This window comes from Pipistrellus kuhlii, unplaced genomic scaffold (genome assembly GCF_014108245.1).
Source record: "Pipistrellus kuhlii isolate mPipKuh1 unplaced genomic scaffold, mPipKuh1.p scaffold_m20_p_16, whole genome shotgun sequence".
Lineage (NCBI taxonomy): Eukaryota > Metazoa > Chordata > Mammalia > Chiroptera > Vespertilionidae > Pipistrellus > Pipistrellus kuhlii.
In genome coordinates, this window is record NW_023425471.1 from 15,164,482 (window position 1) to 15,178,160 (window position 13,679).

At 41.7% G+C, this 13,679-nt stretch overlaps 1 protein-coding gene across 1 annotated transcript in view; it reads right to left on the reverse strand.

The window, feature by feature from the left end:
* Window positions 1-322: 322 nt before the first annotated feature.
* TAB3 (TGF-beta activated kinase 1 (MAP3K7) binding protein 3) overlaps window positions 323-13,679 on the reverse strand; it is an 88,145-nt gene continuing 74,788 nt past the window's right edge. Inside the window, exon 9 of the mRNA XM_045582352.1 lies at window positions 323-360. Within this exon, the coding sequence (XP_045438308.1) occupies window positions 338-360 (23 nt within the window). The 3' untranslated portion in view covers window positions 323-337. The remainder of the gene's footprint in view (window positions 361-13,679) is intronic.

The window sequence follows — 13,679 nt, forward strand, 5'->3', positions numbered from 1 at the left end:
ATTCTCCCTTTGGAGAAAACTATAAAACTGAGACAGCTTCACTGAAACCGGTTTGGCTCAGTGGATAGAGCGTCGGCCTGCGGACTGAAAGGTCCCAGGTTCGATTCCCGTCAAGGGCTTGTACCTTGGTTGTGGTCACATCCCCAGTGTGGGGTGTGCAGGAGACAGCTGATCGATGTCTCTCTCTCATCGATGTTTCTAACTCTATCCCTCTCCCTTCCTCTCTGTAAAAAATCAATAAAATATATTAAAGAAAACAACAACAACAAAAACTGAGACAGGTTTAAGTCAAATATCCAACATAAGAACAGTCTGCATGCTTTCAGCTCATTTTCCTTTAAACCTGTGGTTGCCCTTCTCCTGCAAGATAAATATAACAGTTGAGAACAATACTTAGCAGAAGTTGATTTAGATTACATTGAGGCCATGCAAAGGACACTACAGTTTTGATTTTATAAGACAGACTTCCAAGCATTTACCCATTTTTTTCAATTGCAGTATGCATTCAATATTCTATATTAATTTCAGATGTATGACTTCTACTGTTAATGTCTTAATAGGTATAATACATTTGTTCAAACTAAGAGATGCATATTAGTACATTATTATTTACTAAACTACAGACTTTATTTGAAGTTCAGTTTTTCCACTAATTTCCTTTTTCTGTTCCAGAATTCAATTGAGAATACCACAGTGCATTTAATTGTGGCATTATTTTAATTATAAAAATTCATCCACTGTGTTTGACAACAATAACAACAAAATTATATAGCAATTCTATTCTGATCCTAAAATATGTAAATGTTAACATAATCTAGCCATTTAGTAAATAATATTATTTTAACATTTTCCCAGGAAAATCTGCCCTAGTACCCAGAGAAAATATTGAACCAATAAACTAAGGGGCCATTATGTATTTCAAACTGCTTAGGGAATTGTGTTCATATTATTTTCTGGTTATTTGCTTGAGAGAGACTTAGAACTGGGATATTTTTAAAAAGAAAAGTTGAAGTTTCACAAAAGCAAGTGCTTTTGTCCTTCAGCTTATTCCCACTTTTCGGGTGGTGGAAATAGCATATGATAATTATTTTAATAGAAGTTTTCTTTCAAATGTATTCATTTTATATTTAATTAAACCTTTTAAAAAATGATAGACATATTTTTAAATATATTTTAATTGATTTTAGAGAGGAATGAAGAGGGAGAAGGGAGATATAGAAACATCAATGATGAGAATCATTGATCAGCTGCCTCCTGCATGCCCCCTATTGGGGATTGAGCCTGTAACCTGAACATGTGCTGTTGACCAAAATTGAACCCGAAACCCTTCAGTCCACAGGCCAACACTCTATCCACTGAGCAAAACCTGCCAGGGCTAATTCAACCTTTTTTAAAAATCAGATATTTGTTGAATGCCTATAATATGCCATGTGGAAGGAAGAAATTTTCCTCTTCCCTCCTAGATTTTTCTGGGTGGTCAATAATTTCAACCTGCTGCCGAAACTGGTTTGGCTCAGTGGATAGAGTGTTGGCCTACAGACTAAAAGGTCTCAGGTTTGATTCCGGTCAAGGGCAGGTACATTGGTTGCGGGCACATCCCCAGTAGGGTGTGTCCAGGAGGCAGCTGATCGATGTTTCTCTCTCATTGATGTAGATTTTCAGGCTTCTGATAACATACACTTTCCCCTTCAAGATGGCCTGGTCTCCGTGTCTGATCCAGTCACTCGGAAAAAAACCCTAGCAGCAGTGGGGGCTGCCTGGTCAGGAGACCCCTGTCCTGCAGTCCCCCACTGTCTCCTGGAGTATGGCTGTCCCTCAACTCACCACAAACACTCCCTATGCGACCACACTCTCCTTTGTTTTCTCACTCTCACAGTCTCTTGCAGTCTGCTTTCCCATTGGCAGCCATCGTCTTTCAAAAATATATTTTTTTAAAAATTGACTTTTGAGAGAGAGAGAGAGAGAGAGAGAGAGAGAGAGAGAGAGAGAGAGAGAGAGGTAGAGAGACACACACACAGAGAGAGAGATTTGTGGTTCCACTTATTTATGCATTCAATGGTTGATTCTTGTGTGTGCTCTGATCAGGGATCAAACCCACTATCTTTGCTTAGTTGGATGATGCTCTAATCAACTTAGTTACCAGCCAGGGCTACAGAGCACAGTGATGTTTTGTACCAAGATTTGGAAACTAGATCTGACCTCTGACCTGAATGTAGCATTTAATGCATCACTTTGGAGAGCAAGGTTATGGTTTAGGTACCTGAAGCAATTTGATTTTTTTTCAATGTTATGGGATCTTGATCATAGTACAATTATCTGTTTGCATGTCTGTGTTCCTATCAATTATTTTTTCCTTATCAATTATTTTTATCTAATTTTTCAATTATGGTTACTTTCAATTATAGTTGACATAAAATATTATTAGTTTCTGGTTTATAGCATGGTGATTAGACATTTATATAGCTTACTAAAAGTATAGTATCCATCTGGCACCATACGTAATTACTATAGTGACAATTTGATGTCTTTACAAACATTTTTATGCCCTAGCTGGTTTGGCTCAGTGGATAGAGCATTAGACTGTGGACTGAAGGGTCCCAGGTTCAATTCTGGTCAAGAGCACATGCCCAGGTTGCGGGTTCATTCCCCAATAGGGAGCATGCAGGAGGCAGCCAATCAATGATTCTCTCTGATCATTCATGTTTCCATCACTCTTTCCCCTCTCCCTTCTTCTCTGAAATAAAAATTTATAAAAAAATATTTTTTTACTTTGAAATGATTATGGACTCACAGGAAGTAGCAAAGTAGTACAGAGTCCCATGAACCATTTACCCAGCTTCCCCCCAATGAGAGATATTATATAACTGTAGTGTAATATTATGACATTATTTTATATTAATATTGGTTTAGAGATGAGTCAATGCAGCAGAGAAAACAAACAGTTGTTTAAAATAAATTTTCTCTCAGATGTAATTTCATCTAGCTCTACTAAAGATTACATAGAGAAGAAGTTGTGGCATGCTCTTTTATGATAAATAACTTTTAGGCTGGTCAGTGTTGAGCATTGACCTATGAACCAGAGGTCATAGTTTGGTTCCTGTTCAGGGCACATGTCCAGGTTGCTGGCTGGATCCCCAGTGTGGGGCATGCAGGAGGCAGCCAATCAATGATTCTCTCTCATCATTGATGTCTCTCTCTCTCTCTCTCTCTCTCTCTCTCTCTCTCTCTCTCTCTCTCTCTCTCTCTCTCTCTCTCTCTCTCTCTCTCTCTCTCTCTCTCTCTCTCTCTCTCTCTCTCCCTCCCTGCCTCTCTGAAATCAATAAAAATAATATATCTTTTAAAAAGATAAACTTTAATCATATAAGAGGTGGTAATTCTTGTGTGCAAGAGAGCACTTCAATAGTTAGAATATACTTTGTTAAACTTCATCTGCTTTAAATGTAACACAGTGCATAATGGTTAGTTGATCAACCTTTGATTCTTTCCAAATTCATATGTCCTCAAAATTTTACTTGAATGTCTTCTCTATTCAGTTTCCTATCATTTAATGTGACAATTCTTAAGTCACATCATAGCACATTTAATTCTGTAGAATAGTTGTGCTATTCTAAGAGATGATATGGCAGTTTAAAACCTAATGGTACTCCTACACATTAATATCTCAATATAAATAATCATTATATCCACTACTTACCTGCTTTAAATGAAATATCTATAAATATTTTGGCAAAGCAGCCCATCCTTGTGGATGGATGAACAGAGCTAAGATTTCCTGTGCCTTTAGGTCTATAATCTATTCTGTAGGCATCTGAAATTTGCCTTCCAGGCATGCTGAGAGCTCAGTGATATGGACTAGCATCGTGGAAGAGAAGCTGAGAACCATCAAGGCAAAGATGAAAAGAACTAATTCAACCACACACCTGGTTCTAGGGAAGCATATTTTGCATTTTTAAAACAGATCGTTTTCCACAATTGAACCTTTAAACATGCTGGTATGATCTGTGCATCTGGATTTCAAGGAAAGGAAGAAAAATATATTTTGCAGGAAAAAGTCTGCAATTCAGAGCCTATCATATGCTTTACCTTTTAATATCCAAAACAAGGTTGAACATTTCCAGCCATATATATAATGCTTTTTAAAGAGAGAAGAAGAGTGAAGCAGGGGGAGAGAGAAACATCGGCTGCCTCCTGCAGGCCCCTACTGGGGCATGTGTCTTGACTGGGAACGCTTCATTGCACGGGACTACTCCCAACCAACTGAACCACACCGGCCAGGGCATGTTAACATTTTTAAGTGTCTAATTCAGTGGCATTCAATATATTCACAATGTTTTGCAACCATCAACACTGTTTCCAAAATGTTTTCATCACTCTAAACAGAACTCTAATCATTAAGCACTTTCTCCCATTTCCCCATTCCCCTGGGAACCTCTATTCTACTTTCTGTCACTGTTAATTTGGTTTTTCTAGACATTTCATAGAAGTGGAATTATCCATTATTTGTCCTTTTGTGTTTGGCTTATTTCCCTTTGCATAATGTTTTCAAGATTTATCTATGTTGTAGCATGTGTCAGAACATTATTCTTTTTTTTAATGCCTGAATAATCCATTGTATTGATATGTATATGCCACATTGTATGTATCCATTTCTCTACTGCTGGATGCTTAATGTTAATTTCCACCTTTTGGCCATTGGGAATAATCTGCAATGAATATTGATGTCCATTTTTAGTTCATTTAGGTATATACCCAGGAGTAGTTGCTGGGTCTTATGGTAATTTTATGTTATGATTTTGAGGATCTATCACTGTTTTCCATAGCAGCTGTCACATTTTAAATTCTCACGAGCAAAGTACAAGTGTTCCAATTTCTCTATATTTTTGCTAACACTTGTTATTTTTTTTTAAATAGCCATTTTAATAAGTTTAAGGTTCATAGTACTTCGCTGTGGTTTTGATTTGCATTTTCCTAGTGACTTATGGTATTGAGTATCTTTTCTTTCTTTTTAAAAATATATTAATATTTATTGATTTCAGAGAGGAAGGGAGAGGGAGAGAGAGAAACATCAATGATGAGAGAGAATCATTGATAAGCTGCCTTCTGCATGCCCCACACTAGGGATCAAGCCCACAACCTGAGCATGTGCCCTAACCAGGATCAAACTCGTGACCTCCTGGTTTATAGGTTGGCACTCAACCACTGAGCCACACTGGCCGGGCTTGAGCATCTTTTCATGTCCTTACTGGCTTTTCTAGCTATTTCTTTGTAGAAAGACTCTATGCAAGTCCTTAACCCAATTTCAAATTGGTTTTTGTTGATTTGATTGTAGGAGTTGTAAATGTTCTAAACATTCTAGATATTAAACTTAGATACATGATTTGCAGATATTGTCTCTCATTCTATAAGTTGTCTTTTCACTTTTTGAATCTTGTCTTTTAATGCATAAAAGTTTTTAATTTTGATGTTCACTTCATTTTTTTTTCTTTTGTTGCTCATACATTTGATGCCATATGTAAGAATTCATTGCCAAATCCAAGGCCATGAAGATCTATCCTTATAGTTTCTACTAAAAGTTTTATAGTTTGGGCTCTTATGTTTAGGTCATTCATCAATTTTGAGTTAATTTTTATATCTTTGCTGTGAAATAGAAATCCAAATGTATTCTTATTTTTATTTTATTTTTTATTGATTTCAGAAAGGAAGGGAGAGGGAGATAGATAGAAACATCAATGATGAGACATTTTTCGGCTGCCTCCTGCAGGCCCCTCACAGGGGATTGAGCCCACAACCTGAGGATATTCCCTGACCGGGAATCAACCATGACCTCCTAGTTCATAGGTCAAAGCTCAACCACTGAGCCACACCAGCCAGGCCAAATTTATTCTCTTTATTTTTCAAATTTATTTTTTAATTGTAGAAATCTATTTATTCCAGCATCTATTGAGGAGACTACATTTTCCCCCATTGAAGAGATGTGGCACCCTTATTAAAAATCAATTTGCCATAGACATAAGGATATATTTCTGGACTCTCATTTTATTTTATTGGTCTATTTGTCTACCTTTATGCCACTACCACACAATGTTTTGAAATCAGGAATGTGAGACCTCTGTCATTTTTATTTTTCAGGATTGTGTTGGCTATTCAGGTCCCTTGAAATTCCATATGAATTTCAGGATCAATTTTTGCATTTCTGCAAAAACAAAGCTGTTTGAATTTTGATAGGATTGCATTGAATCTGTAGGTCACTTTGGGGGTAGTATTGTCAAGCTAACAATATTGTCTTTTTTGATGAACAAAAACAGATTCAGAGACAGAGAAGCATCGATCAGACTGTCAAACCTCAGAGGGAAGGTAGGGGAGGGTGGGGGTAAGGAGGAGAGGTCAACCAAAGGACTTGTATGTATGCATATAAGCCTAACCAATGGACACAGACTACAGGGGGGTGAGGGCATGAGTGGGGTGGTGGTAGAGGGGTAATGGGGGGATGAGGTCACATATGTAATACCTTAATCAATAAAGAAATTAAAAACAAACAATATTTTCTTCTTACCCATGAACACAGGATATCTTTCCATTTCTTTAAGTCATGCTTAATTTTTTTCAGCAATATCTTATAGTTTTCAGTGTAAAAGTCTCTCATTCCTTGGTTACATTTATTCCTAGGCATTTTATTTTATTGATTTATTTTTAAATATATATTTTTATTGATTTCAGAGAGAAAGGGATAAGAGGAGAGAGATAAAAACATCAATGATGAGCCGAAACCAGTTTGGCTCAGTGGTAAAGCGTCGGTCTGTGGACTGAAAGGTCCCAGGTTCGATTCCGGTCAAGGGCATGTACCTTGGTTGCGGGCACATCCCCGGTAGGGGGTGTGCAAGAGGCAGCTGGTCGATGTTTCTAGCTCTCTATCCCCCTCTCTTCCTTTCTGTTAAAAAATCAATAAAATATATTAAAAAAACAAAACAAAACAAAAAAACCATCAATGATGAGAAAGAATCATTGATCGGCTGCCTCCTGCACGCCCCCTACAGGGGATCGAGCCCACAACCAGGGCATGTGCTCTGACCAGGAATTTTAACTGTGATCTCCGGGTTCATAGGTTGATGCTCAACCACTAAGCCACACCGGCTGGGCAACATTTTATTATTTTAGATGATTTTATAAATGAAATTACTTAATTTCATTTTCAAATTGCTCATTGTTGGAATGTAGAAACAAAACAGATTTTTGCATGCTGTTCTTGTACCCAGCAACTTTGCTGAATTTGTTTAGTAGCTTTCATGTGAAATTTTTAATATATGGGATTATGTTTTCTGAGAATAAAGATAGTTTTACTCCTTCCTTTTTCAATATGGATGCTGCTATTTATTTCTTTTCTTGGCTATTGCTCTGTCTAGAACTTCCAGTACAATGTTGAATAGCAGTGGTGAAAGCAGGCATCATTCTTTTGTTCCTAATCTTAGGGGAAGAGCTTTTAGTCTCTCACCATTGAGTATAATGTTATCTGTGAGTTGTTCATAAATGCTCATTATTGTGTTGAAGAGGTTCCCTTCTAAGTATAGTTTCCTGAGTGTTTCTTTTTATCATGAAAGGATATTAATTTTGTCAAATGCCCTTTCTGCATCAATTGAGATGATCATTTGAGTTTTCCCCTTTTTTCTATTAATGTGATGAACTGCTCATGCATTCTTGGAATAAATCTCATTTGGTCATGGAGTATAATTCTTTTAATACTAGAGGCATGGTGCATGATATTCATGCACTGGGCGGGGAGGAGGCTCCTCAGCTCAGCCTGTATCCTCTAGCAGTCCAGGACCCCTCAGGGGATGTCCACCTGCCGGTTTAGGCCCGCTCCCCTGAGGGGTCCTTAGCGGTGCCACAGAGGCAGGAGAGGCTCCTGCTGCGGCAGCTGCATTGCCAGCAAGCCAGGCTCACAGTTGGAGAGCACAGAGGCAGTGGCGGGAGCCTCTCCTACCTCCGAGGCAGCGCTAAGGAGCAGCGAGCCCTGTGGGAGTACACTGACTACCAGGGGGCAGCTCCTGCATTGAGCTTCTGCCCTCTGGTGGTCAGTGCACGTCATAGCAACTGGTTGTTTCATCGTTTGGTCTATTTGTATATTAGGGTTTTATTATTTAGGATGCTGTCGGATTCAGTTTGCTTTTCTTGAGAAATGTTGCATCTATGACATAAGGGATATTAATGTGTAATTTTCTTTTCTTTTAATCCTCATCCAAGGATATTTTGTTCATTGATTTTTAGAGAGAACGGAAGGGAGGAGGTGAGTGAGAGGGAGAAACATCAATGAGAGACATGTTGATTGGTTGCATCCCAAACAGGGCCAGGGATAGAGCCTGCAACCAAGGTACATGTCCTTGACCAGAATTGAACCTGGGACTCTTTAGTCTGCAGGCTGACACTCTATCCACTGAGCCAAACTGGCTAGTGCTATACTTTTATTTTTCTGTGATGTGTTTATCTGGCTTTAGGTTCTATCTAGCTAGCCTCATAGAATAAGTATTTTTTGGAAGGGCTTGAAAAGGATTGGTGTTAATTTTCCTTTATAGTTTTGGTAGAATTCAACAGAGAAGCAAGCAATCTGAGCTTTCCTTTTTTTGGAAGGTTTTTGAAAAGAGACCTCTAACAAGCAAAGACACTAAATCCGTTAAGATTTTCTGTTTCTTCTTCCTTTTTAAAAAAATATATTTTTGTTGATTTTTTACAGAGAGGAAGAGAGAGGGATAGAGAGTTAGAAACATCGATGAGAGAGAAACATCGATCAGTTGCCTCTTGCACACCCCCTACTGGGGATGTGCCCACAACCAAGGTACATGCCCTTGACTGGAATCAAACCTGGGACCTTTCAGTCCGCAGACCGACCCTCTATCCACTGAGCCAAACTGGTTTCGACGATTTTCTGTTTCTTCGTAAACCATTTAGGTAATGTGTGTTTGTAGAAATTTGTCCATTTCATCTAGATTATCTAATTTCTGAATGTGCAGTTGTTCCATCATTAATGTCCCCATTTAATTTTTTAAATATATTTTTTTATTGATTTCAGAAAGAGGAAGGGAAAGGGAGATAGAAACGTCAATGATGAGAGAGAATCATTGATCAGATTGGTAGCCTCCTGCACACCCCTTATTGGGAATGTGCCCACAACCAAGGTACATGCCCTTGACCAGAATCAAACCTGGGACCCTACAGTCCACAGGCCGACGCTCTATCCACTGAGCCAAACCGGTTTTGGCTAAATATAATTTATTTAACCCTCACACTTAATGAGATAGATTTCCATTATTGTCCACCTTTCACAGATGAGGTGACTGGGTTTGAGAGAAAGTAACTTGTAGAAGATCACACAAAAAGTAGGTTGTAGGCAGGTCAGATAGTCCACCTCCACAACTGTTATCCTTAATGGCAATTCTCACACTTCAAAGAAAAATACTGTCATAAGAATTTATGTGTGACATAAAAAAGTTGTGTGTCCTAGCTGGTTTGGCTCAGTGGATAGAGTGTTGTCCCATACACCAAAAAGTTTCCAGTTAGGACACATACATAGTGTGTGGGTTCGATCCCCAGTCAGGACATGTGCAGGAGGCTACCAATTCATGTTTCTCTCTGTCTGTCTCTGTCTCTGCCATCTCCTCCCTCACTCCCTTTCTTCTCCCTCTCTTTTCTCTCTAAAACAAATTTTAAAAATGTTTGGTAGACATTTGAAAGAGGATTTAGTTCATGTGAAATAGATAATTTTATTATATAGAGATTTAACCAAGCTCACAATTTTGTCTGTTTTGCCTGTTAAAATATGAGAGTTGTTCGAGTTTTACACATAGATATAGGAGAATTTTGATGTTACCTTTGTTGCTTCTATCCTAGCTTCTGTCTTCATTCCTTCTGGTATCCCTTATTGCACCTCTTGGATCCAGAATTCACAATATGTCAATCTATAATAGAATAATTTCTCAATTGATTTCAGTTTTCTGAAGTTTTACTGCCTGAATTTGTAGTTTAGAATTTCATAAAAATTACTTTTCATTTGACCCTAGCCGGTTTGACTCAGTGGATAGAGCATTGGCCTTCATATCAAAGGGGCCTGGGTTCGGTTCTGGTCAAGGGCATGCACCTTGGTTGTAGATTCCTCCCCAGCCACAGTCCCACCGCTGTGATAGGCAATACAATAATTTCAGAATTGGGGTAGAAAAACTCAAATTGTAACCTTGAAGTAGGAGCCTACCACATGTGACCATTTTATTCATTGTCAAAGTGTATAGGGAATACAAATTATTTTAATATACTAACCCAATTTCCTCCTCTTCCCACAATCCCAAATACATTTCAAATAAAGATCTTTTTGAATCATGCACACCCAAAGCAGACTACTCGTAGTGATTTAAATCAGAAATGGGGGATGTGATTTAGAAATAGCTATAAATGTTAGTGGTTCTTGATCAAGGGTATAGAACTACCTAAAAACAGGCTCAGTCCCCAACACAATAAATTATACAAGTCCAAAAAAGCAGAGTATATAATATATACTAGAGGCCCAGGGCATGAATTCATGCACCAGTGGGGTCCCCCAACTTGGCCTGTGGGATCGGGCTGAAACTGGCTCTCTGACATCCCCTGAGGGGTCCCGGATTGCAAGAGGGTGCAGGGCAGGCCAAGGGACCCCACTGGTGCATGATCAGAGCTGGGGAGGGATGCGGGGGGTTGGCCAGCCTGGGAGGGACTGTGGAAGGGCTCCAGGGTGTGTATGACCTGTCTCACTCAGTCTCAATCAGCGGGACCCCAGTAGTTAGCTAACTTAGTGGTTGGAGCATCTGCCCCTGGTGGTCAGTGCATGTCATAGTGAGCAGTTTAGCAGCCTTAGCATATCATTAGCATAATATGCTTTGATTGGTTGAACAGCCAACCATACACTTAGCATATTAGGCTTTAATTATATTAGATAATAATTCGCATTTTGTTTCCAAACTACGATGCAAAACTTTAGGAAGCTAGGCTGTATCACTTGATTTTTCTCACAATCCATGGAAGGGTGATCAAAAGTACACCCGTCACCATTCAGGAGATGACTGCTATGAGCATCTGGATCTGATGAACCAAAATCTTATTCATATATTATAACTCTATTATTAAAACCGTTGAAACCTTAGACATCAAACATCACTTGGGTAATGTCCTAAAAAAAGGCCATCAGGCCAAAGTCAAGTCAGGAAGTCTGTAGAAATGGAGGTGAAAGACAAACACCGGGCATCCATGCCCAGTAGTCCCCCACATTGTGCGTGGAAAACTGAGCTAATCCCTACCTACAGAAATCATTATACAGATAGTGGATTACAGGGTAGTGTTTCCCTCTGATATTGTTTCTCCCCCAACCGCCTTCTTCTCTTTCTAAAATTCAAATTAATTCTTTAAAAAGTGACTATCCAGGATGCAGGAAACGATTACAAGGGGAATAAGAAAAATACTTCACATACTATTTTTAAAAATTTTGCCAGGTATCTCCCATTCACCTTTCTTCCCCTTTCCCAACCCCTTAGGTCTTCACCACCCTATTGCCCATGCCCATGGGTTATGCATATCTTACTAATAAAAGCCTAGGTGGTCCTCACGCCATGTTGCCCTCATCCTGTCACAAGATGGTTGCGTGCACAGTAGATGTGCACAGGTGGATGGGGATGGGCTTGACGCTGAGTGCATGAGGGCCCCCCAGCCTTTACCTGGGGTATTAACATGACAGAAAACCTCTCTAGTCACTGCCTGGTTCCCTACCCCAAGCTTCTCCCCACACAAGAACAGTTATTTCATTTCCTGACAAGAGCAGTGACCTCACTTTCTGACAATGGAGCCCAACAGAACATGGAACCTTGGTAGCTAGGCAGCCACATTCTGAAACAGCCCCTGCCCAGCTCACTTGATAGAGACATTCCCACCAAGGCATGCTCTGCTGGTTGCCACAGTCCTGCCGCAGTGATAGGCAAAGAGTCAGCCATGACAGCTTCTTCTACTGCTGCTGCTACTGGCTCCGCACTCAGTCCTGAAGCCTCTGGCCCTTTTCATGAAGGATCACAGAGGTAACCCAGGGAGGCCCAGGGTGGTTTTCTTAGAGACAAGCTACCTCTCTCATCCCTCTCAACAGCCCCATGTCCCCTGAGGTGCTAGCCCCGTGGAGCTAAGGAACTCGGGGACTTGGGGGGAGTCCTGCAGCCCCAAAGGCCACTGGCTTTGACCCTTTGTCCCTGTGGGCAGGGCACCATCATAGACTCTGACAGGAGGGAGGAGGGAGCTGGATACCTGCACCTAGGACTTGACAAATAGTGATATTAAAATATTTCTTCTAATTAATTCCCTTTCAATGTGTACAAATTTGTGCACTGGGCTACTAGTACTATATAATAAAAGGGTAATATGCAAATTGTCCATCACTCCAACACAAAGATGGATGGCTGCCCCCATGTGGACACAAGATGGCCGCCATAAGATGGCCAGCAGGGAAGGGAAGTTAGGGGTGACCAGGCCTATAGGGGAGGGCAGTTAGGAGGTGGCCAGGTTGGCAGGGGAAGGCAGTTTTGGGGGACTAGGCCAGCAGGGGAGGACAGTTGAAGGGGACTCACGCCTGCAGGGGAGGGCAGTTGGGAGGAACAAGGCCTGTAGGGAGGAGTGTTGGGGAGGACTAGGCCTGCAGGGGATGGCAGTTGTGGGTGATCAGGCCAGCAGGCCAGGGCAGTTGGGAGGGACCAGGCTAGCAGGGGAGGACAGTTAAGGATAACCAGGCCTGTAGGGGAGGGATGTTGCAGGGGACTAGGCCTGCAGGGGAGGGCAGTTATGGGTGATCAGGCCATCAGCTGAGGGCAGTTGGAGAGAACCAGGCCTGCAGGGGTGGCAGTTGGGGTGGAGGGGAGACCAGGCCAGTAGGAGAGAGCAGTTAGAGGCTACCAGGCCAGCAAGGGAGGACAGTTATGGGTGACCAGACTGGCAGGAAAGGGCAGTTAGGGGCAACTGGGCCTGCAGGGGAGGGCAGTTGTGGGCTAGCAGGCTAGCAGGGAAGGGCATTTGGAGGGAACCAGGCCAGCAGGGGATAGCAGTTAGGGGCTACTAGGCCAACAAGGGAGGGCAGTTAGGGAAAGCCGAGCCTGCAGGGGAGGGCAGTTAGGGGAAGCCGAGCCTGCAGGGAGGGCAGTTGGGAGCGACCAAGCCTGCAAAGGAGGGCTGTATGGGGGGACAAGGCCTGCAGGGAAGGGCAGTTGGGGGGGACCAGGCCTTCAGGGGATGGAAGTTAGGGACAACCAGGCTGGCAAAGGAGGGCAGTTAAGGGTGACTAGGCCTGTAGGGGAGGGCAGTTAGGGGTGACCAGGCGGGCCGTCAGGAGAGGACAGTTAGGGGCAACTAGGCCTGGAGGGGAAGGCAGTTGGGGAGAACCAAGCCTGCAGGGGTGGGCAGTTGGTTGGGGGACAATGCCTGCAGGAGAGGGCAGTTAGGGGTGACCAGGCTGGCAGGGGAGGGCATTTAGGGGCAATCGGGCTGGCAAGGGAGCAGTTAGACATCAATCAGGCTGGCAGGGGAGTGGTTAGGGGGTGATCAGGCTGGCAGGCAGAACCAGTTAGGGGCAATCAGGCAGGTAGGCAGGCGAGCAGTTGGGAGCCAGCAGTCCTCGATTGTGAGAGGGATGTCCC